The sequence below is a fragment of the Haliotis rufescens genome, unplaced genomic scaffold, assembly GCF_023055435.1.
Source record: "Haliotis rufescens isolate VD_foot unplaced genomic scaffold, xgHalRufe1.0.p SCAF_2, whole genome shotgun sequence".
Classification (NCBI taxonomy): Eukaryota; Metazoa; Mollusca; class Gastropoda; order Lepetellida; family Haliotidae; genus Haliotis; species Haliotis rufescens.
The window spans coordinates 22,311,030-22,337,260 of record NW_025963890.1 but is presented as its reverse complement, the minus strand read 5'-3'; the positions used below and the strand labels follow the sequence as shown (position 1 = coordinate 22,337,260).

Genomic DNA, 26,231 nt, shown 5'->3' with positions numbered 1-26,231 from the left:
AAGTCAGTGAGTCTGAGCACCCGATCCCGTTAATCACCTCTTACGACAAGCATAGTTGCCTCATACAGCAAGCATGGGTTGCTGAAGACCTTTTCTAAACCAGATCTTTACAGAGATCAAGATTACTGCACTTGTTTTGCGAGTCTATGCATGCGTGTCAGCATTAGAAATTGGCACTAGTCCTATAGTCCAAACTGCCCAATAGTTAAGGTATCATAAGGACTGGTAGAAATTTGTCATTTTCAAGGGTTTTGCTATATGTTATCATCATAAGGACTAGTGGACTAAAACTGTTAGTTTCTACCGCTGCATGTGTGTGAGTGTATCAGACTACTTATAATAGTCAAGACTAATACCAATTTTATAGTGCTAGCCCACTGAGATACCATGCCACAGTTTACCATGAATATATCCCACTCAGGCACAGTATACTGACTCTGAGTCAGTCTTTGTATTAGCCCCTCAATACCGAGCGCCAGGCAGGGTAAAAACAACTATAATCTTTTAACATCTTTTGGTATAACGCAGCCTGGGATCAAAAACCCTGCCTTCCAATCTCAGGACAGTGGCTCTACCACTAGTCCACGGAGGTGGACCACAGACATGTATGAACATTGTCAGACATACTCAAATGGCTGATAACTACACATAGTTTCTTACACCTGCAAATTGTGTGCTTCTGCTATAATCAATTGTGGGCTAACAGTAGTATGGCTAAAATGAGTGAAAAAGAACAATAACAACTATTTCCAAGAGACGATCTAATTATGAGCCAAGATTTACTTTTATATACTGTACGGGTCTTTATCTATAGCTTCTGTGAAAATCAACACAGTGGAGTGAGTGAGTTTGGTTTTACGCCGCTTTTAGCAATATTCCAGCAATATCACGGCAGGGGACACCAGAAATGGGCTTCCTACATTGAACCCATGTCAGGAATCAAACCGGGGTCTTCGGCATGACGAGGAAACGCTTTAACCACTAGGCTCCCCGACCGCCCCCTGAAAGATGCTTCTTGACAACTGTATGTTTCATTTGTTTCGACTGATGTTAACCCTGAGCTACACATTTAGTGTTGCTATTCATGTGTTGAAATGAAGTCCTATTCTCACTTATCATACCAGTCCCTTAATGAGCAGGTCAACAACAGTGTCTCAGTCCCTGAGAGCCCTCTTTACACTCACCAAGTAGAATGCTCCTGGTGGGTTGAGACACATGTGACAGTGGGTAAAGTTGGACCACGGCAGATTGACAGCGCTGTCTAAAGCCACCTGTAGTACAAACAACGATGAGGAACATCAAGCACACAAATAATGCAACAACATTACATAGTGTCACATGCATCAGCCCATTGGGGCTAACTCATGTATAAAAGTTCGGGGATGAGTTGTTGCACTTGAGGGACCCCAAGTTTGTCTTCCAACCATCCCTGATGCAAGATTCTACTGGTATCTGCAAGGTATGTAATTTTGTAGTTCTTGATAAATAAATAAAATAGATTTTTCCATTTCACAATCCAATTCTTCATATGAAGTACAGATAAGATTGAGTATCAGATTCTACAGGGAATTTGCAGGTCCAAATGATATGTTTTAATGAAAACGCATTAAAAGAGATAATTAATTTGGTATGAACAACACAAATCTGTTGCAAGAGACTTGGACAAAGGAAAATAGACAAAAGTCTGTACCTTGACCCCATGCTTGGGGCTGTACTCAGCGATGAAGTTGAGGTCCTGCTCCAGAGGCTTGGTATCCATGGACTTTGTCAGCTGATTCTGTAACACACGCAACCCAGGTGAACATCAATCTATGAGGCACCATCTTCCCTGTTTGGGAATTTTCCCTTTGACTAAATGTAGGCTGGACAAGTAGTTGACAAAACAACTGTGATCTGTTCACCAAGCTTACCCGACAGTGCTGTTAGTTCACCAAGCTTACCCGACAGTGCTGTTAGTTCACCATGCATACCCGACAGTGCTGTTAGTTCACTTTGCATACCTGACAGTGCTCTGTTAGTTCACCATGCATACCTGACAGTGCTGTTAGTTCACCATGCATACCTGACAGTGCTGTTAGTTCACCGTGCATACCCAACAGTGCTGTTAGTTCACTATGAATACCTGACAGTGCTCTGTTAGTTCACCAAGTGTACCTGACAGTGCTCTGTTTGTTCACATTGCATACCCGACAGTGCTCTGTTAGTTCACAGTGCATACCGGACAGTGTCTTGTTAGTTCACCATGCATACCTGACAGTGCTGTTAGTTCACCGTGCATACCCGACAGTGCTGTTAGTTCACCATGAATACCTGACAGTGCTCTGTTAGTTCACCAAGTGTACCTGACAGTGCTCTGTTAGTTCACATTGCATACCAGACAGTGCTCTGTTAGTTCACAGTGCATACCCAACAGTGCTCTGTTAGTTCACTGTGCATACCCGACAGTGCTCTGTTAGTTCACAAAGTGTACCCGACAGTGTTCTGTTAGTTCACTGTGCGTACCCAACAGTGCTCTATTAGTTCACCAAGTGTAACCGACAGTGCTCTGTTAGTTCACTGTGCGTACCCAACAGTGCTCTATTAGTTCACCAAGTGTAACCGACAGTGGTGTTAGTTCACCAAGTGTACCCGAGAGTGCTCTGTTAGTTCACCATGCATACCCGACAGTGCTCTGTTAGTTCACCAAGTGTACCCGGCAGTGCTCTGTAAGTTCACCAAGTGTACCCGACAGTGCTCTGTTAGTTCACTGTGCATACCCGACAGTGCTGTTAGTTCACCAAGTGTACCCAACAGTACTCTGTTAGTTCACCAAGTGTACCCGACAGTGCTCTGTTAGTTCACCAAGTGTACCCGACAGTGCTCTGTTAGTTCACTGTGCATACCCAACAGTGCTCTGTTAGTTCACCAAGTGTAACCGACAGTGCTCTGTTAGTTCACTGTGCGTACCCAACAGTGCTCTATTAGTTCACCAAGTGTAACCGACAGTGCTGTTAGTTCACCAAGTGTACCCGAGAGTGCTCTGTTAGTTCACCATGCATACCCGACAGTGCTGTTAGTTCACCAAGTGTACCTGGCAGTGCTCTGTAAGTTCACCAAGTGTACCCGACAGTGCTCTGTAAGTTCACTGTGCATACCCGACAGTGCTGTTAGTTCACCAAGTGTACCCAACAGTACTCTGTTAGTTCACCAAGTGTACCCGACAGTGCTCTGTTAGTTCACCAAGTGTACCCGACAGTGCTCTGTTAGTTCACCAAGTGTACCCGACAGTGCTCTGTTAGTTCACTGTGCATACCCGACAGTGCTGTTAGTTCACCAAGTGTACCTGACAGTGCTCTGTTAGTTCACTGTGCATACCCAACAGTGCTCTGTTAGTTCACCAAGTGTACCTGACAGTGCTCTGTTAGTTCACTGTGCATACCCAACAGTGCCCTGTTAGTTCACCAAGTGTACCTGACAGTGCTCTGTTAGTTCACCAAGTGTACCTGACAGTGCTCTGTTAGTTCACTGTGCATACCCAACAGTGCCCTGTAGTTCACCAAGTGTACCTGACAGTGCTCTGTTAGTTCACCAAATGTACCTGACAGTGCTCTGTTAGTTCACCGTGCGTACCCAACAGTGCTCTGTTAGTTCACCAAGCATATCCTCACCCTGATGTACTGCTCCATGTTCTTGTCGCTGCGGAGGAAGCTATCCTTGGCCTGTGTGTTCCTGGCCACAGCCTGCCTCACAGAGATGGGCGTCCTCTTCATCAAACTATGGAACAGTTTGCTCTCGCCCTTCGTGGGCAGACACTTCATGGAATAGTAGATACGGTCTGAGTACTTCGGTCGTGGTTGCCACAGGCCCAACCGAAGCCAGTCTGCTTGAGGCACTTTGCTGCACTGCAACAAATATGATGGTAAACAATTCGATTACAGGAATTCATACCATCGGTTTGAAATGTTCATCTAATGCATGTTGAAAGTACAAGCAAGACCATCACTATCATGACAAAGTCTAAATGTGTATTTCTTTTGAGAGGAGTATTAATCCAGTATATTGTTCATCTAGTGTAAGAGCTCTTACTCAGGGAGGGATCATTTTATATTCTGTAGTCACTGCATCAAAACCTGCATTTTATTTAAAAAAAAAGAAAGTGCCAAACAATATCATTTTTTCTTGCAAGTAATCTTTTCCAAGACATTCAGCATGTCCTGTGAATAATTATAGTTTTTCATAAAACTTGAGGCAATCTTTTTTCCCTAGTACTTTGTAGAACAAATTATTTTAATATAACTCCCATGCCTCCTCCCAGAATATCAGCTGGTCAGTCCCTTACCTCTAGTGGTTTTCCCTGAGGGCCTTTAGGCACCTTGGTGATGCGGACCAGCATGGAGGTACAGGGCACAAACCTGGTGTTGTTGGTCCTCATGGAGGTGTCGGAGAACGGGTCCACACCGTTAGGTCCCTGGTTGTAGACCCTCAGCTGGTGGGCACCTGTGTTGAGGGACACCTGCAGCCACAGTGTTAAGCTACATTACTGATTCTAAAAACAATGAATGGATTGGTGAGTGAGTGAGTGAGTTGAGTTTACCACCGCTTTTAACAGTATTCCAGTTATCTCACGGCGTGGCAGCTTAATGTGGGAGGAAAGCCTGAAGTGATACAGGTCTCCGAGTTTACCACTTCGGTGAAACCAACCAGCACAGGTATGGTGTTGACAAACCTAGAAACATAATCGGGGCAAACCGGGATTCGAACCCACAATCATAGGTTTCTGGCGTGCCCAAGGGACGCAACTCTGCACAGCGAATCACGGAGCCTTAGACGATTGGGCCACCAATGCCCCCGAATGGATTGGTGAGTTCATGTTATTTGTTGTAGTCTCCAATAACTCAGTCATAGGACAAACCAACCTGAAAAACAGGTCCACAACTGACAAACTAATGGCAAAGGTCTGATACAGATGCTCTCAAGCTCTATCTTGATACTTCATGTTTTGGCCCCTTGATTCCATTTTTTTCCATTCCTTTTACAATTAGCTGTGTGAGGATAAGAATAAAGTATATCAAAGGAAATAGTAAAGCATCATTAATGTTCATTTTGCATATTCATTGCCAATAACAGGCTTACGCATTACTCCTTAAACAAAGTTCAAGTCCCTGTAATATGACAGAAATTGGTGTACAGGTGTAAGTCCTGCCTGTAAGCCTGTACAGTCAGATGGACCTGGGTGATGTTCTACGAAACAACCTTAGCGCTATGACTGTTGTATGTCTATGTTAAGGTATGGGAGTTATGATCGCCTTAGCGCTAAGATCGCTTTGTACAACGCTCCCTGGGTGTTTAGGTGTAAGTCCTACCTGTAAGCCCTGTCTGTCTATAGCTGGTTGTCTCTCCGACCCAGACTCCACAAAGAGGTTGAGAGTAGCATACCCGACCACAGTCAGCTTCTTGTAGAACTTGTCCATGGTATATATCTGGAACAAGTTATTCAAACCTCTCATGATTACCACCCATTTATCCATCACAAGAATTGTCCTTCAAACGTGTCCATCATCAAACTTCACATATATGAGGGGCGTTCAATTAGTTTTGCAACTTCAATATAAGACCATGTCGCAGAATATCTTTTGCACTTTTATTTTTCAATATGATCTCCATTCACCTCAATACACTTATTCCATTTGTCCTACAAGCTTTTGATACCACTTTTATAGAAATCCGCAGATTGGCCCTCTAACCATGCCTCTGTGGCAGCCTTTATGTCCTCGTCATCCTGGAAGCATCTTCCACGTAGGGCAGATTTCATTTGCCGGAACAGGAAATAGTCACCGGAGGCTAAGTCTGGGCTGTAGGGTGGGTGATTTAACTGTACAGCCCAGACTTAGCCTCCGGTGACTATTTCCTGTTCCGGCAAATGAAATCTGCTTTACCTCCATACTAATGGTGAGGTGAAATGTGGTTTAATGTCAGATTCAAGATTACTGCACCCATTTAGCATGTGGCTGCTTCTACTAGTTCAGAGTAATGTTGGTTTCATAGTGCTAGCCCACTGAGATACATTGCTGCAGTTTTACATGGATAACCCACTCAGACACATTATATTCAGAGCTGAACAGTTCTTGTTTTATCCACTTAATGCTGAGGCAAGGTAACAGCAAGTACCATCTTTCAACATCCTTTTTATGACACAGCCAGGGAATTCGAACCACAAAACTTCCGTTCTTTGATATACTATTGCATCTGCCAGTGCTTCTTACTGGCTGTTGTGCTGTTGTAGTGCAACAGTGTTGTCATGAATGCAAGTGTGCAGTGAAGCAGTCATAAAATCAGACACATTTGCAATCCAAATTGATGTCTAATTTTATTGTGATTTTAATGATTGTCTAAATAAATTTGAGTATTTCTTGAAGTCATGATAGAATAATACATTATCTGTCCCTCAAATTTTGCAACAACTTCATGATGGACAGATAATCTATAGAGCCACTTAACTCATAAGCCATTCTTTAATGATTGTCCCTGAAAGTGGGTCTGTTGTGAGGCCTAATCTATGTGTATAATTATCTAACAAAGCACAATTCTATATTCTACAATAACTATATGAAATACTTGAATTTGATTGGACAATCAATAAAATAAGACATAATCAACTTGGATTGAAAAATGCATCTGATATTATGACTGCTTCACTGTGCACTTATACAAATCATTTGTGGTCAAATCAGACGATGTTGGGATAGAATTTATTACAATGACCCATTCGGAATCAATCAAAAGTCATCCAGGGGGCTTGCAAGATAAGAGTCAGGTAAAACCCCAAATTTAGGCCACTCATACTCCCTCGTGCCCTGTTCCATCTTTCGAAAAATACATGTCAAAACTGAACCACCAGAATCCTGCTTTCTACCAGCGTCCCTGCAAAACTGTCACTGCTGGTGATCCGTGTTGGTATACTTTAAAACTGCTTGGCCACATATCCTCTGTCCCAAATGATGAAAACAATTTCCAAGGAATCCCAAGTTAGTTGCATTTACACAAATCATTGCATTAGGGCCACCACTGTCACTCTTTTGTTTGCATGCTGGGGTAGAGGCACGTGAAATCCATGTCGGATATTCCATGTTGTGTTGGCAGGGGGTACAGGACTACACACCAAACAGTAAGCTGGTTTGGAGGGTTTATATAACCAAGCTGTTACAGCATAAAAATCTGTTGCATTGAACAAATAGTTGTTTTTCTTTGGATGATTATTTTTTCACGTTACAATGTTAAAAAAACATGAAAGACACCTACCACCCCTTTCACAGACATGTTCAATTCGCCTCTCGTGCCATGCCGGATTACGCGGAACAAAGGAGTTGGATTTTAAATCGGTCATGGTAGAATGGAAATAAACGTACTGTATTTGAAAATTAGATTAATGTTAGACCGAAGTGATAGTCTCCAAATTAATCATTTGAAACTTCAAGCTAAAATTTAGAGACTATCAATTTGGTTTAAGATTAATCTTATTTTCAAACACAGTATGTTTATCTCCTAAATCAGCATGTAGTCAAGGTTCTCTGGTTCTATGGGTAACTGTAAGCTCCCTGCAGTGTTACCTTGAGCAGCAGTGTGGAGGAGGGTGCAGCGGTGGGCAGCCTGTACTCCTCCTTGTGTTCGTACACCGGGTTGTAGCTGTCACTGTCCAGCTTCACCCCGGTCGAGATGTCCTTGCCGTGCACGTCATAGCGACGGTCAAGGATACGCCCGGCGACCTGGGAACATACACATAACCTGTGATCTTCATAGATTATATCTTACCAGCAGGGTACTACATCACACTTCATCAGCCAGTCACAGCTGAGAGAGCAGGGTCCATACAAAAATTCAAGGCCTTTTCAATGCTGCCTCCCCAAAATTCAGGTAATACAAATTAATTATTCTTCATTCCCTAAACTAGTCACACTTGATCTAGCAAACACCATCCTGTTATTTCATTATTTAAATGTAGCACACATCAGGATCCGTTCAATTTGTTACTGATATAGTTTTACTATGAAATAATTTTATAGCTTTAGGGTTTAGATATTTTTGGTCCAACAGATTTTACACAACTGATTCCCTTTAACAGGCCTCTGATTTTGAACTGTTTAGTTTCTGACCTTAGAAAATGTGACTGAGTCTGGCAGGTATCGACAGCCATCAATGTAGACATCAAAGCCATCTCCGGCCATGAAGGGTTCTGTGGGGGGGTTCTTCCTCTCATAGGGCAGCCAGGCATACTGGGGACAAAGTCATCATGATACATGACTGCTGCCTGAACATGTGGGAACACAGTGGGAGTGAGTTGGTGAGTGAATGCTGTTTAACACAACAGTCAGCAACATTCCAGCATTATGAGAGCAGCAAGAAAAACAAGACCTGGGCCAGGGCAATGGGAGTTTGAAAGCATGAGCAGGACCCATGTCAGCAGGGTACAATGACACACAATCAGGTCACACATTTAACCCACCTGATCCTCATATTAGATGACTGTCATGTTTGTTTGTTTGTTTGTTGTTTAACACAGCACTCAGCTATATTCCAGCTATATGACGGCGGTCTGTAAATAATCGAGTCTGGATCAGGCAATCCAGTGATTGATATCATGAGCATCAATCCACGCAATTGGGATCGATGACATGCATCAACCAAGTCAGCGAGCCTAACCACCCGATCCCGTTAGTCGCCTCTTACGATAAGCATAGTCGCCTGTTACGGCAAGCATGGGTTGCTGAAGACCTATTCTACCCCGGATCTTCACGGGGCAACATCAGCATCAGATACTGGGACCTGTTCTGACATATTATACAATGATCTGGTTCATAATAAGTTCATAACCTGTAATTGATCACATGATCATTCTTGAAAGACAGGGACAGTGACAGTGACGCTTTATATACTGTTATATTTGTATTTGACTTACGGATTAATCACTAGCAGTCAAATATAACTGATGCAAACAAACTGAAATTTGAACTTGTTGTGTTGGATGGATACGAAAGACTCATGAAGTGTCATTCTTTAGGTTTTAGGTTTAGGTTTAGGACAAAATAAAATAGTGTTCCTCCCTCTTCACTTTTGTTTTCAACAAGAAAAAGAAAAAAAGTTTGATTGCTCTCATCACTTTGAAAAAAATGTGCCTCAGAAACATGTTTTCTTAATGCAGCCTTAAGTCCTTAGCTATCATGGCCACTGCAGAGAGACATCTAACGAGGAGAACAAACTCTTTTCCGATGGACATACCAAAACTAATCTGTTGGCAAAAGAACTGCAACATTCCTACCTCTGGTAGATTGTCCTCCTGATCATCAGAAATGTCGCTAGGTGTCAGTGAGCCAGGTCGTGGGTTGCCATGGAAAATATGAATTCTCAACGATCCACGGCCATATCTTTTATAATCATGTAAACTGAAGTCTTCCAGTGGGAGGCGAGATGCCTCGGGTACCGGTGGGGCGAAGAGTTTGAGTGTGTGTGTGCCATTGTTTATCCTCATGAGAGCAGGGTTAAACTCACGGCGCTCTCGAGAGGAGAGATCTGGAATTTAAAGAAAGAGTAAGATCAAAAGACGCAAGAACTAAGGGAGATAATTTGTATGAGTATTTTAGTTATTTTCCTTGCTGTCAAAAATGAGTGAGTGAGAAGTGTTTTGAGCTGCTCTTAGCAATATTCCAGCATTATTGTGGCAGGGGACACGCACTAGGCTTTATACACTGTACCACCCAAGTGGGGAACTGAACCTAGGCTTATGGTGTGATAAGTGAGAGCTTCAACCATTAAGCTATCCCACTGCCCCTCTATGCAAAATGAAGGTCAGCTGTAGTACAAAGGGGTCCATTATGATTGATTCATACAGCTTTAGATTATGAAAACACACAACCTAATAATTGACATAATAAATTCATATGATCCCAGTTTTGCCTGTGATTGTGTCCAACCAAAACATGGATGGCTTAAGTGTCTTTCTTACAGATTTCATACACTATCAGCCTGAAGCACTTCCTCCTCTTTTCCAAGGTATTATGCCAGATTTCCATAATATTGTTTTATGACCCCTCCGAACTCTGTCCTCACCTCTGATGTGTGAGATGACTAGTGGGATCGCTGTCCATGCAATTAGAGCCTCCTCGTCATACAGAGATGCCTCCTGGGAGTGAGGCTCAAGGTAAAGGTCATCCACATAACCTCCGAGTTTCTTTCGTAGATAGAATCGAGCGATAAGAATCATGTCCCCTTGGAATGCTACATCCTGGAATGTTGCTTCTTGCTGACCAAACACGTGGTAGCCATGCTTGAAGTTAGAGCGTACAGCCGTCGTACTGCAGGTCACAGGACTAGTGCTGGATTGTACAACCTGGATGTAAAATAATGCGATGATCAAACAAACAATTGAGTGAGTTGGGTTTCTTTCAGTAATAGTGAGGTGAGGTGAGGTGAGGTGAGGTGAGGTGAGGTGAGGTGAGGTGTGTGTGTGTGTGTGTGTGTGTGTGTGTGTGTGTGTGTGTGTGTGTGTGTGTGTGTGTGTGTGTGTGGTTGCTTGTACTAGTCCAGACTAATGCTCGTTTTATAGTGCCAGCCCACTGAGATACAATGCCGCAGTCTAACATTAATACCCCACTTAGTCACAGTATACTGACTTCGAGCCGGGCAGTTCTTTTTTTAGCCCCTAATGATGCGCGCCAGGCAGAGTAATAACAAGTACCATGTTTTAACTTCTTTTGGTGTGACATGGCCAGGGAACAAACCCCGAACATTACTGTACACTCTCTTGGAGGACGCTCTACCAATAGACCATCGAAGCAGTCCTATTTCAGTAGTATCTCAGCCTGACAGTTTAATGCTGGAAAACGGCCCAAACTGGCACAGGTCATAAATGTTTATTCCTCTTTGAACCCCATGATGTGAGGGTGAGGTGTTGACTGATTATGTATATAGATCAAGTCCATGGCGGCAAGACATTGATTTGTGTTGTTTGGGTAAGATGACACACCAATCCAGCCAGGTCAGTGCTATCCTTTCTCACCTTATACCTATACATACAAATATTATATGCGATATTATGACAAAAACTTATATACAAATATTAAGTACTTGTACATCGACCAAAATTTCATTTAAAGCATGTGAGTGAATGAGGTGTTAACAACACTTTTCCAGCAAAAGCATGGTGTTAGAAACCACTAATGGGGCTTTGGTGTGATAAGCCAACACTTGAACCACTAGGCCACATCCTCCATCACAGAAATTGAAACAGACAAATAAAACATTCAGAGCAACATAAAGAAGTTACAAGAAGTATGTGTCCTTTTAACGTAACATAATTTATTTATTTCGAGGGGGCACATGTGGCCCAGTCGTCTAAGGCCCCGCTTCGCTGTGCAGAGTTGCATCCCTTGGGCACGCTAGAAACCTATGATTGTGGGTTCGAATCCCGGATCGCCCTGATTATGTTTCTAGGTTTGTCAGCACCATACCTGTGCTGGTGGGTTTCACCGAAGTCACTTTGGGCTTTCCTCCCACATTAAGCTGACACGCCGTGATATTACTGGAATGCTGTAGAAAGTGGCGTTAAACCCAACTCACTCACTCACTCACTCAGTCACTCTTTCTTTCGACATTACTTGATGAAGCAAAATGAGTTCAATATCACTATTTCAGTTTTATCACTCGGCATGTCAGATTTATGTGGAGGAAAGCCCAGTTGGGTAAATCAGCAGATCCTGGCACTGCTAAGGGACACAACTCTTAATAGCGCCAGAGCCACCTGTGTTCGCTAAATGACAGTGAAATATCAGTGACAGAAGAACAAATATTTCACACAGTGGACATGACATGGACTGACCTTCCCAGTAGACTTGTAGTAGGCGGTCAGTCTGACCTTGCCCTCCCCAGAGTCCGCATGCTTGATGCGGTCCACCTGGAACCCGAGGGTGGGCTCCAGGGGCGTGCCCCCCGATCTAATAGGCGGAAAGATCTCCTGCTGTCGGCTGCTGCAAGACACACACACTCATATACATGCACTGATAGAGACAAACGGCAAAAACTCATCAAGATATGGTAAAAATTGACCTAAAACATGAACATTTCAGTAAACATTTTGTAATGCATGGCATATTGATTTATTCGGCTTATGTTGATACTAAATAAACTGAATAATGGCACTTAATATAGTAGGGCTGGGATAGGTCACTCGGGGTACTCGGGTTGGGTGGGTCATGAGTAGGACTCGGGCACCCACAGGACTACCCGGACCCTTGGTTAGTCACGTGATATATTGTTTAATGACAAAAATTATCTAAAACTCTATGGTTCCACTACAAGTCACTATTGTTCCCATTTCTTTCTGACAATGCACCCATTCCTTCTGACTTTTATATGTTCGAATAAAGATAAAACTCCATGCAGTAAACTTCAGTGTATGCATGACCAGATCGTTTTACACGTGTATCTCAATACATTTTACCAGGGCTACGGTCAAACTTTTCCAAATCGGACAGTTTGTACCTATCTCTAAATATCTACAGCGGGTACCCGGGTAGGGTCGGGTAATAGGGTGGAGGGTACCCGGGTAGTAAATTTGGACTCCACCCAGCCCTATAATATAGTGTCTGATCTAGCAAATAGTAATTACACGACAACAGAAACAACAATAATAATAATTGCATATCTGTACTGTGCTGTATCCATGCCCCAAAGCATATAATTATTATTAGAATTATTATTAGGATATGAAATTCATGTAAGAAAAAGAACATCAAACAGAATACATACATTTCATGTAATCATCACAAACATGTAATACATATTTTTGCAACACTCTTTTCTATGAAGACGTGAAACTATAACTATATAACTACAAGCTGAGGGTGATTTGCCTGGTCGCCATTGTATCTCCCCGAAATATCCAAAAATATTTTTTTTCAAATCTGGTAAAAACTTTTTTAAATATCTTATTCTATGTTATATGAAAACAAAACAATTTCAGTTTAGGAGACAAATTTCTTAGATTCAGAATTTGTCTTAGAGGCTGCCAACTACAGTTTGAAAAAAATGTATGTCCCTACCTTCTTCTTGGCGAGTGGTAGTTGGGGGTTAGAGGGGGTGAGGCCGAGGGGGGTGGGGGGATTTGGTGGGGAGATACAGGGAGCTGATGCAGGATCATCCCTCCCTGCAAAGATACAAAGTACAGATCCTCAAGCTGGTTAACAATTGTTACATTTCTTTCTGAACATTTAAACTCAGATATCAATTTACTTGTTAGACAATAATAGAATTGTGAACACTGTAAATATTTTTTTAAGTTACAGCAAAAATCTGGAATTTTCAAAGATGCTCACTGTTTACAGTTATAATGCAGTTATATATCATATCTGTGACATACTACTGGGGTGAAGAGTACTGTTAATAAGACATGGTTAATTCATTTGTTAAATTCATTATAAAATATGTTGTTATAATTCAAGCATAGAAATTCAATGTCATCATAGGGTGAATGGGTTATGTGATTAAGTACTTCATAAAAATATTAACTATCACAACTTGACATCAGTTAATTTCTTTGTTTGTTATTAACTATCACAACTTCACATCAGTTAATTTCTTTGTTGCGGAACATGCCTACTGTTCTTTTATGCAGGATCCGTGAGTTACAAAGTTTGTCAGTTCTATGGTGAGTGCTATAGTGCCTTCCTACAATATCTAAGTGTGGTCACTCTGTGATAGTGCACTTTCTTTTTCTTAACACTAACTGAGGTGAGAAGACATAAATATTTCGGTCTAACAGGAATCACAAATCAAAAGCAACAGGCTCAATGATCAAGTCAGTGTTTCCAAATATTTTCCAAAACAACAAATGTCAAACACACATTTACTACTTGTGTGAAAACTTGTCTTCAATCCAAAATCAGCAGATCCTGACAAGGCTAAGGGAAGTAATTCAGAGTTTTGATTCCGAGAGTACAGTTAATTCTTGGTCCTCTTCATATAATCTCACTTCAAGTAACACTACAATAACTGTGTACTGCCACTATTGCTGGACAACAATCACTACAGAAGACAGTCTGTGTGTCTACCTGGGGAGCCAGACTGTAGAGATCCCTGTTGTTGGCGGCAATGGTAGACTGAGACTGAGACGGCACATCACGCATGTGGACGATACGATAGAAGAGTTCTGCATCGGCATACTGAAAACATGGGATGGACACAATGGGGAAGGAGAAAAGTATTTGTCAATGATGAAGAATTTTCTATTTGCAATTCATGTTGACGGAGAGAGCTGAAGGTGGTTTTATGACCCTTTTGTCCCAAAATGTTTGAATTTGTTGTTCATATTTGTAATTAGTCTGTCATACAGAGCCTGACAGTGCATGCAAGTCTAGATTACTGCATTTCCGGAAAATGAAGAGTCTCTGGGCTCCTTTTTATTATATATTTTTTAGATAATTTGATAACTGTTTTTTCTGTAAAATATTTTCATTTCAGAGACCAGATGTTAGTCTGATTTGTAATATTTGCTTTTCCCTTCTTTGAATATGGTTTAATGACATCACTTATAATTTTTCATTCATAAAAAAAGTGAGAAATATGACTAAAAATTGTACCCATGAAAATATACAACTTTTGTTTTGGATTAACATTAAGGCACTTGTTGAACAAGGGAAATTCTTAATCTTTAAGCATTCATAGATATAAAGATGTAGAAATAGTAATGAGGAATGATCAAATTCAAAATGTGTTTGGACCACCTCCGTGGTCTAGTGGTAGAGCGTGGAAGGTCCGGGGTTCGATCCTTAGCCACTTCAAACCGAAAGGCTTTAAAGGATAGTACTTGTTGTTACCCTGTCTGGTGCATGGCACTAGGGGGCTAAAACAAGGACTGGTCGGCTCAAAGTCAGTATACTGTGTCTGAGTGGGGTATTCATGTTAAACTGCGGCGCTCGCGCGTGCACGCACGCACACACTATCTCTATATAAGTGCAATAATCTTGAACGCTACGTTAAACCCCATTTCATTTCACCTCACCTCACCAAAACTTGTTCATTTAAAAGTTTCCCTCAAATCCTTTGAATTTTCAAAGAAGTTCAAGCATGTAAAATGTCAGTAAATATAACACGGTGCTCGGATTTCACACCATTTAACTTACTGGAGGTACTGTGTTGAGTTCGGTGAAGGTCATGAAAGGTTTGATTGGGACATTCCTAAATGGAATCTTGAATCTGCCAGCTTGCAGTTTGCCATTAGAATCAAACAGTGGAATCTTGGTCCACGCCCGTGTGATGAGTCGCTGTGTGTCGTGGTCTGACGCTGGGCCGCCCTGGCACTGCAGCTCCACCACAATACCCAGGTCTTGATGGGGAGGACATCTGTAGACACATTGAGGGCAACATATCATACACGTGGAACACCAAGGCTACAGCACGATACCCAGGTCTTGATGGGGAGGACATCTGTAGACACATTTGGGGCAACATATCATACACGTGGAACACCAAGGCTAGAGCACAATACCCAGGTCTTGTTGGGGAGGACATCTGTAGACACATTTGGGGCAACATATCATACACATGGAACACCAAGGCTAGAGCACAATACCCAGGTCTTGTTGGGGAGGATATCTGTAGACACATTTGGGGCAACATATCATACACGTGGAACACCAAGGCTACAGCACAATACCCAGGTCTTGTTGGGGAGGACATCTGTAGACACATTTGGGGCAACATATCATACACGTGGAACACCAAGGCTACAGCACAATACCCAGGTCTTGTTGGGGAGGACATCTGTAGACACATTTGGGGCAACATATCATACACGTGGAACACCAAGGCTACAGCACAATACCCAGGTCTTGTTGGGGAGGACATCTGTAGACACATTTGGGGCAACATATCATACACGTGGAACACCAAGGCTAGAGCACAAGAAAGGATGAAGAAGATGGCCGATGAACACATAGAGGCTAATCAGAGAACTGACATGAACCTACAACAAACAAGATTACTTGGACGAACGAGCAGTTGCTGAGTCTCGGGCATCTTGGGCTGCCTTTCATGATTTGATTTAAAGTTCTATAGAGTACCTCTGTCCAAATCCTACAAGCTGTCAACTGAGGATTCCAAAACTGAGAAACAATACAAGGCTTCAGTGAAATATTGATACATATGAGATACACATTTTACCACAAGATTTTTAAGGTTCAATAGACTCTATATACTGTTTATGGTCCTACATTTGGGTAGGGCACCTTGGGTAGTATGATAACTGTATTTCAAGAATCTATCTCTGGCCCCAATCACAACATACTGTTGTTGTCTGGTGACATGTTCAAAGTACAAACTCGCCTTGGAACAGGCTGTCTGGCACCAATCACAGTATTGCTGATGTCAATGTTCTGAGGTTGTCTGGTGACAGGTTCTAGGTATGTGTCTGTATAAACTCACCTTTGAACAGGCTGTCTGGCACCGATCACAGCATTGCTGATGTCGACATACCGGTGTTGTCTGGTGACAGGTTCTAGGTACAAACTCACCTTGGAACAGCCTGTCTGGCACCAATCACAGTATTGCTGATGTCGATGTACTGAGGTTGTCTGGTGACAGGTTCTTGGTATGTGTCTGTATAAACTCACCTTAGAACAGGCTGTCTGGCACCGATCACAGCATTACTGATGTCGATGTACTGAGGTTGTCTGGTGACAGGTTCTAGATACAAACTCACCTTGGAACAGGCTGTCTGGCATCAATCATAGCATTGCTGATGTCGACATACCGGTGTTATCTGGTGACAGGTTCTAGATACAAACTCACCTTGGAACAGGCTGTCTGGCACCGATCACAGCATTGCTGATGTCGACATACTGGTGTTGTCTGGTGGCCGGTTCTGTGTACACCATGGGGAGGTATGTTGGTTCACCCATTTTGGCTGTGCTGCTGTGAAGGCCCACAATGAGTCTGGCTGCTGTTATCTTGGTATCCAGGTTCAGCAAGAAGTCGTAGAAGATGACAAAGCCAGCACTGGGGAGACAAGGCAGAAATACAGGTGAAGGATGGCAAATAGAGTTATGTGAGGGTTAGCACTTTCCTGTGACCCCTATTTATATTCTCTTGGTACTATTTGCTCTCCATGAATATACAGGTGTCATATCACATCCCTCACAGAGTTGAGATCAAATGCATTTTTATGTTTTTGTATGTCTGTGTTTAAATGAGTGCCTAAATATGTTTAATCATTGTTGGACTTCAATTTGACAATATTTCTCTTCCTACACTTTTCAAATGCAAGAATTCTGGCACATGATATGAGTATGACACAAACACTCATGTAACTATCTCCATGCTTGAGAGGGTACACTGACACAAATACAAGTTCCACAAGACTTGCAACTAATAACAAATAAATGCGGAGTCACAGATCTGCGATGTTTGTATCCTCATGAAGCATTATAACAAGCATATGCAGTGTCCTACAATAAGGAGTATCCTTGGGTCCTTGTTGTTTGCTGCTATAGTATTTGAATCCAGTGATCTAAATATTTTACTTTCACCATTTGTGTTAGGACAAGGACCCCTTGACTTTCATTTTGGATTTAAAAACACTGATATTTCAAAGAGTATCTGCTGTGACTTGCTACATATTCTATAACACACTTCTTGTTTCAGTTGTATAATTTGCAGGAGCTCACTATGCAGAGATGCCTCCCTTAGCTGTATAAATGAGTGAGTATGGTTTTACACTGCTTTTAATAATATTCCAGTAATATCACGGTGGGTGACACCAGAAATGGGCTTCACACATTGTACCCATGTTGGGCATCAAACCACTAGGCTATCTCACCTTTCCCTCTGTATGAAGAATGCCACTGATCGTGGTTTGAATTCTAGATTTATCCTGCTTATTAGCCTTGGTCCGTCATCAACATATCAGTTTCATTGTTGTAAATAATCATAAACATCTACAACCCATGGCACATTTGGCTTTCCACCCACCTGAAGATGAAATGTTGTGAAGTAAGCCACAAACTCTTTGTTGTTTAAAGCTGCACACAGCAATATTCGAAACTGTATGACGTGATTGATATAATGCGCCATGATCCACACCATTGTTGTACATGGACACATTATCAACAAAGTCACTGTAGGACATAGATAGGTGACTAGGGACCAATTCTAACCTGGAATCCCAACTGGCGATCTCACTGATATGTTTTCATATAAACCCTCATATATTTGTCCTTGCAGACGTGCACTCTGTCATGTTGTAAAAGTCGGTCACATCATCAATCATCAATCAATCAATCATCATCATCATTATCTTTTATATGCTGGTATTATTAAACTGAGTTACTATGTCATTACTTTATACATCAGGGTTGTACCTTGACTTACAAAAGTGGGGGCTCAGGGGACTTCCAATAATTAATTTTAAGGGTCCTTACAAGGGTAATATAAGGGTCGTGTAGATTAATGAAATGATGTAGTGTACTGTACGTTTTGATAATTACTTTAGAGCCTGGAATGAATCAAAGATCATGTGTCCCTTGGGACACAGTATAATTTTTTTCTACGTCCATTCTTTACATTTGTGTGTACTGGACGCACATTTGTGTGTCGCGTAAAACCCTGTACATTATCTAGGATTGTTAGGCATATGTAAGTAAGTTTGGTTACACACTGGAAAAGCACCTGAAGGAATCAACATAAGAATATATACACAAGCAAAGGCAAATGTGCCCATGCTGGCATAGTGTGTGTGCTAGGAGGAACCTACAATGGAGCATGCTTAATGTGAATGTGAGATCAGAATCTTAAATAAATCTGAACGAGCCCTCTACTATAAATAATGGACTCCAGGATCCCCTAATGTCTCACGCTTTAATATTCCTACCACTCGTTTAACCAACTCAAGATTAGCAGTTCTCTGTTAGGTGCTTGTAGATAGCATATCTATTTGAGGGAAATAGTAGGCCTTTGATGTGATTTAGTAGCAGTGTGATGTCTGCACTAAACGGCTGATTACAATTGAAAGGGAACACTATGTTGCTTCATTGCAAGCAGACACTGTGACTGCTGCACTGGACAATTTGGAATAAGGGCAAATTCATTACTTACACTGGAGAATTATTTAATAAGAGAATGATCTTTCATCAAATTGGAGCATGTCCTTTTCACTAAAGAGGAGGAATTTGTAAAAGAGGCATAGTTTTTAATTAAACTGGAAAAGATGGAATAAGGTCATGATCATTCAATAAAATGGAAAATGTTAGAATAAGGACAGTCTTCAATTAAACAGGACCTTTCATTAACTGGAGAAGGAAGGAATAAGGGCATGATGTTTCATTTACTGAAGAAGGATGGAATAATGGCATGACCTTTCATTAACTGGAGAAGGATGGAATAAGAGTATGACCTTTCATTAACTGGAGAAGGATTGAATAAGGGCATGACCTTTCATTTACTGAAGGATGGAATAAGGGCATGACCTTTCATTAACTGGAGGATGGAATAAGGGTATGACCTTTCATTAACTGGCGGATGGAATAAGAGCATGACCTTTTATTAACTGGAGAAGGATTGAATAAGGGCATGACCTTTCATTTACTGAAGGATGGATTGAGGGTATGACCTTTCATTAACTGGAAAAGGATGGAATAAGAGCATGACCTTTCATTAACTGGAGAAGGATGGAATAAGGGCATGACCTTTCATCTACTGAAGGATGGAATAAGGGTATGACCTTTCATTAACTGGAGGATGGAATAAGAGCATGACCTTTAATTAAATGGAGGATGCAATAAGGCTATGACCTTTCATTTACTGAAGGATGGAATAAGGGCATGACCTTTCATTAACTTAAGGATGAAATAAGGGCCTGATCTTTCATTAACTGAAGGATGGAATAAGGGGATGATCTTTAAATGAATTGGAGAAAGATGGAATAAGGGCATGACCTTTCATAAACTGATGAAGGATGGAATAAGGGCATGACCTTTCATAAACCGAAGAAGGATGGAATAAGGGCATGATCTTTCATTAACTAAGGAGACTTAGGGCATGATCTTTCAATGAATGGGAGAAGGATGGAATAAGGGTATGATCGTTCATTAACTGTGGGATGGAATAAGGGTGTGATGTTTTATTAACTGGAGAAGGATGGAATAAGGGCATGATCATTCATTAACTGTAGGATCGAATAAGGGCATGACCTTTCATTTACTGGAGAAGGATGGAATAAGAGCATGATCGTTCATTAACTGGAGGATGGAATAAAGGCATGAGAGAGAGAGAGAGAGAGAGAGAGAGAGAGAGAGAGAGAGAGAGAGAGAGAGAGAGAGAGATATAAAAAACACAAAAATCATTATAACACTCTAGGTGAGGGCACAGTAAGGTTAAACCGAATTAAAGACAGCTTGACTTTTATAGCTGCTCTATCACATAGTGTGCCATCATGTCTTATGCATCACAATGAACAGACTTCTGCTCTGTCGAACTTCGTGACATCATAATAGTGGTATGTACATGACATTACAAAGTTCCCTTCATTTTTTCCAGAGATGTCAGTTTGAATAATGCTTACAGAATATCTGCCTACATGATTTTATTGTGCCTCAGTGAAAAGGTTTCAGCTAACGTGTTTAGTTTCAAATGAAATTTACAGGGATCGAATCTATGTTGAAACCCTCTACACTGAAAACACATTAGATTTACTTCCTAAATGACTCTTATAGGTAAAAACAAATCATGGTAAAGAAAATATGGTGCTAATCAAGCGTTTAAAGTGCAAGCAGGATGGTGATGTGGGCAATGCTCGTGGAGCAGATGACTGTGATGGAGGAACATTCTTGCATGTACGTGTCTATGTTCAACTATTTAATACTAAAACCACCTCTGAGGTTTTCTTTCCCTCACTGATGAAGCTAAAGAATTACACAACCATGAAATTGACTATACAACTTTATTTCTGATCAGGAAATACAAAGAAAAGTAAGAAATTAATATATGTGAAATAAAATTGCAGCATGCAACTAATATAAAGGGAGTAGAAAAGGAACTGTGCATTTTGTAATCTAAATATAAATATCTGTTTGAAACACATAAACACATGAGATTCAGTCCCCAAATTTATATATATTGCTATAGAACTTGCATTATTATTTTGTCAAATGCTTATGGTATTTAAATATACATTACTGAAAATTAAAATAGAATTTTAATGGTTTCCATTGTACTGTCCAAGTTTTGTGCAAAATATCAAGAGACATCATAAATCGTAATTTTTATTTTCATACATCAGAGGCTGTTTTGTTCATGCACATCATGACCTTAGCTTATGTCCACATCTCTGACATAAATGTGAAAGTAAATCTGCACTAAATCCTTTTCAGTATTCATATTAAAAATCTAGTTAATATATTTTCGGTAATTAGGGCACTCCTAACTAAATCACATCAATAATCTTGCATAAATATTAAAATATAATGGCCATAGTTTTTGTGTGAAAAATATTTGGTTTACATGGATCTTTAAGAAATTGCCCAGTTTCCTTTATATATATTTCTATGAATAATATCACTGAATAATGAAATATGTATTAAACCTGTATTTTTTAATATCATTACAAATTGGAAGCATGTTTTGAGTGTGTGGTCAGAACTATTACTTATAAAATCATTCATATATATTGGGTGATGTATAAATATATGACTTTATGTAAAAGAACCAAAAGATTGTTTCACCAACACATAAAGTAAATGCAAAAATATTCTGTATGTTTCTTTGATACAACTATTCAAAGCTCTTGTTGAATGTACAAAATAACTACAGCTATTATTAATTTTACTTGAAGTATGTTTTACAGAATAAAATACAAAATATTACAAACAATCATTAACTCATTAACAATGGCTACAATAATTGCTACAGTATTGTAATTATTGTCCAGGCCAAATTTCTTTTCATCACTTGGATCACCAATTCACTGGTCTCATTTCGAAAATGTGTTGGTGGAAAACTGAGACTGAATATTACTGTTTCCGATCATCATTTTAATAATTGAACAATAAAGGTCATTGACACCTGTTGCAGATTGGACTGGGAGAACTATTGAACTGCTTCCCTCCTTTTTGAAAAGAACAGAATATTATTAAGGAACAAAATGAAAAATAAAATGACTCTGTTTTATTGAAATATTTGTGTATATTGATAGGTAAACTCCCCCACAAGCCCCACTAAAGTGACAATTCAAAAAGTGACCCCACCCCACCCCTTAAAAATCCTGGATGCACCTCTGTGAATCTGTGGTCCAAATAACTACAAAAAAGTTGGCCTTTATATAAGTCAGCAGCAGTTAGCCTCTCCGTCACATCATTGGTGCAGGCTGATAAGTTCCAGGCAACTGGGATGGGATGGCCGGTAGAGTCACATTTCTGTTGATCATTGGGCCCATAGTTGGGCCCATAGTTGGGCCCATTGTTTGCCCCATACTCATACTGCAACAAAGACAAGTAAGATTAGGCCACTAGCTACAACACGGTTAGGTGACAGGTCACACTTACATTGAGTTATTGTCAAACATTGTATGGTGCAAGGTGATTGTTTTACTCATTTATTTTCTTGGCTAAATGTGCAAAAATATGATTCTTGAACTGTTCAGTAAAATATTCACATAATATCAAGAAATAAATTCATTAATATCTAATCTGCTCCATTGCAAACATAAATTGACCATATTTTATTAATATCAGAGACTATATTTATATTCCTATATGCTTTTATTTATAATACAATATGAACCATATTTCTTATGTCAACTGGAATTTTGATTTATTAGAGTCAGGTGATAAATAACTATAATTAGAAAGCACCAGAAAAGCTATTGAGTATTATTTATATAAATCACAAAAAAGGATCTAAGCTACACATAATTAGGAACAATTATCTTTTAGCTACAAAACTGATCAGGTCAATTGCTTAGTAAATGTGAAAAATTACTTTTAGATAAATGCTACAGTAAATGTTATGATATGATACAGTTTACCAGTATAAAAAATTACACAAGTACATATACATGTATATATACATTGACAGGCTATATATACTATGTGCATAGACAGAGAAAAGCATGCTAAGCTTAAGCAACAGAAAAAACCATCTACTTGTCCACTTTATCTACATTAGGTTCAAATATATTTAACCATTACTGTCTACTCTTTCACAGTTGAAACTAAACAAAATCACTTGAAAGACTCTTTGAAAATAGAATCAAATTCAATGATATTATGACAGGAATGTAAGTTTTGATCTGATACCAGAATTGACTAGTTTAACCAGATTATCACAACTCATATTTCCAAATTTGTTTGAATTGCTATTAACAATAAATCAATCAAAACAATTTTAATATGGTGAAATTATGTTTTATAATAGTCTGATTTGAATAGATGTTGTGACAATCATTTCCTACTTCCTACTATAACTGACACAAGATAACTAGCCGAAGAATTGTGAAAACTCCACAATTGCTTCAAAACTCTTCAGTGCTATTGAATCAAATACTTACAACTCCACCAGTCTCATTCATATATTGTAAACACGGCTACTGAAAATAGTCAAATTTTAGAACATAATTTCTTCGACTAGTTTGTTGTGTCAGTTGTGGAACATAAGTACTGAAAATAAACAGATGGCTGAGTGACTTACATCTTAAGACACCTCGGATTCAACTCGGCGTGTTTGCGACTGGACCCACGACTGTTGGGGCAGCCCAGCCATGGGTGCCCCCATGGGTACGGACTGACCCATTGGCATCATGGGTCCCATTTGCGGGGGCATTGGCGTCATGGTCTGAAATGGCGTGACTGATGTCACCCCGCCGTAGTTCATGCGGGGACCATAGCTGAAACTGGTAACGACGATCAGTTTACTCTATTGAGATGCAAGCTAGTGGGGAGTTCGCGATAAAATTTCAGAAATACCCGAGATTGTAAATCGTATTTAGTAATACGTTTGGTAGACGATTCTAAAAACATTTCAACCAGCATATAAAATAAATGCAGGATGGCATACTCATTGATTTGGCTTCTTAGTTTCATTTTATAGTTAGAAACAACATTATTATTGAGCATTATTGCCTCTGGAACAGATACATAAAATCCTTGAGTGATACCTCAACTTTGAAATTATCTCTGAGATTCTTAATGGATGATGAAATGATGATGATGATGATGATGACGATAATTGTTATTTAACCTGAGACACACCAATTACATTGAAATCGGATTGAAGTACTGGCTACCGCTACACAAAGATGTGAGGGCATCCAATTATAGGTCACGCCAGAACGACCTTTCGCGAACTTTTCCCAAACAATGAAATGACTAACATTTCAAAATTAACCAATCAGAAAGTAGCTTTTTCGAGCTTTACGGCACTAGTTCCAAACTGGCGACTTCCAATCCAGACAACTCTTTCAATAACGTGGAATCAAAACTTGAAAACTGAATGAAAGATAATTTTGGAATGTCTAATAGAAGGCCGAGATTATATGTCATGGGCAATGGAAAGTCTCTTCCATTTCAAATATTTATCCTCTTTAAGCCGGAGATACGTACTGTACATTCTGTCATTCGGAATGCCTTGTGTTATCCTTTTAAATGTTGCATGAAAACACATTCCAACCATCATCTTCCCGATTTTGAATGGTCAGATGGAAGGTCATTCTAATGTGACCCGTAATGGGATGTCCTCAGATTTTTGTTTCAAGGTAGCGAGAACTAAGATATGATTTTAATGAGATTGGAGACACATATACAACAATTCATCTTGTATACAATGAGGAATGAGGTTTTTTTGTCATGTTATTAGCATCGTAGGATTATATTTTACTTTTTGAAGAAGAATGCAATAAAAAAGGATAATCTGTCTGTCTGTTCATGATTTAAATAAACTTTCAATAAGTTCTTCATATTAATATCCGTCAGTCTCCGAGTTGCTGAGTGAGCAGGGTTATATCCGCTTTGTATCCCCACGTAATATGTTTTCGAACCTCACCTCTTTTCAATCCCCTAAACAATACGTAACCATGCGATTAATGACATAATCAAGGTAGATGCTTCAAAGCTCACTGAAGACATCAAAGTGTTAGCCACTTGTTACTGAAGTTATGTTACGAATTAAGCTACACAAAGTAAGATATTCAATAAGTAATGAAAACACACCACAAAACTTACTTTTTCACTAAAGCACTGTTTAATCAGACTTGATTTGATGATAATTTTGCATCAGAACAATTGTATGCACCGATTTTGTATCGGCTGCTGTTTGTAAACTTCCTGTCAGTAATGTCATGTGACTGATCATGTTGAGCATCTATTCTTAACTTGAATGTCATGGAGCAGCTCGAAATCATGTGACGTAACAAGATGGCACCTGATTGACTCATCTCGCTTGGCGAGGTATTATCACAGTTAAATTGACAAGATGTGGTCATTTGCCTATCCAGTCGTAAACAGAAATAAATGTTCTCAAAGGTAAGACATAATTTTAGTGTACTGCGATTGCCTTGGCATCTTATATTTATATGATAATAGTTGTGATTTATTTATCTAAAAGATCATTTATGAACATAGAGACTGTTCCTCACTGGTAATTGAGTGAATGAATGTTGTTTTTTGCCATTCAGCATGGTCAGCAGTAGAACAGCTAAATCATGACACTCTCTGTGGTTGGATGAGTAACTGTTTAAACTGTCAGGGCACAATGACACACAACCAGACAGGGCAGAATAATATATCTGGCTGGCTGTCAGCTAGCAATTATTAGGCTTTCATCCCTGTCGGGCTCACTACCAAATACCCCGCCTCCCATAATTGTATTGTCCCACAAGTACCTACAGACTTAAAATTTGTGATGTGTGTTTCCTTGCTTCTTTACTTGATTAAATATATAAGTACCATATAAGTTGTCCTACCACAGATTCATTCTTCATGTGAATCACATCAGCTGGCAGTTTATATACAAATTTGCCTTGAACAGTTAAAGTTCACCCACCTCACAATTTTGGAAAAATTCCTCAAACTTTTATATTTGGTTTATTGTGACCATGTGCATTTGGTTCTGGAGTCTCCGACTTTCTCTTGTAAGACGTAGTTCCAGACGATGAAACTCTTCCCCAGAAAGTCAGAATTTAGTTTCAAACCTCCAAGATCATAGCCAATTTGTGGTATTTC

The 26,231-nt window shown here is 40.1% G+C and overlaps 1 protein-coding gene across 4 annotated transcripts in view; it reads right to left on the bottom strand.

Moving 5' to 3' along the window:
- Positions 1–26,231, bottom strand: part of LOC124111997 — a 63,447-nt gene that overhangs the window by 6,912 nt on the left and 30,304 nt on the right. For all 4 annotated transcript variants that reach the window (XM_048399751.1, XM_046471959.2, XM_048399752.1 and 1 more), the window contains 14 exons: positions 16,816–17,022; positions 15,150–15,369; positions 14,079–14,189; positions 13,071–13,174; positions 11,849–11,996; positions 10,081–10,360; positions 9,293–9,543; positions 8,130–8,249; positions 7,587–7,742; positions 5,343–5,459; positions 4,319–4,492; positions 3,648–3,881; positions 1,691–1,777; positions 1,185–1,271 (listed from right to left, as the gene is read on the bottom strand). In XM_048399751.1, the coding sequence (XP_048255708.1) occupies positions 1,185–1,271; positions 1,691–1,777; positions 3,648–3,881; positions 4,319–4,492; positions 5,343–5,459; positions 7,587–7,742; positions 8,130–8,249; positions 9,293–9,543; positions 10,081–10,360; positions 11,849–11,996; positions 13,071–13,174; positions 14,079–14,189; positions 15,150–15,369; positions 16,816–17,022 (2,296 nt within the window). The remainder of the gene's footprint in view (positions 1–1,184; positions 1,272–1,690; positions 1,778–3,647; positions 3,882–4,318; positions 4,493–5,342; positions 5,460–7,586; positions 7,743–8,129; positions 8,250–9,292; positions 9,544–10,080; positions 10,361–11,848; positions 11,997–13,070; positions 13,175–14,078; positions 14,190–15,149; positions 15,370–16,815; positions 17,023–26,231) is intronic.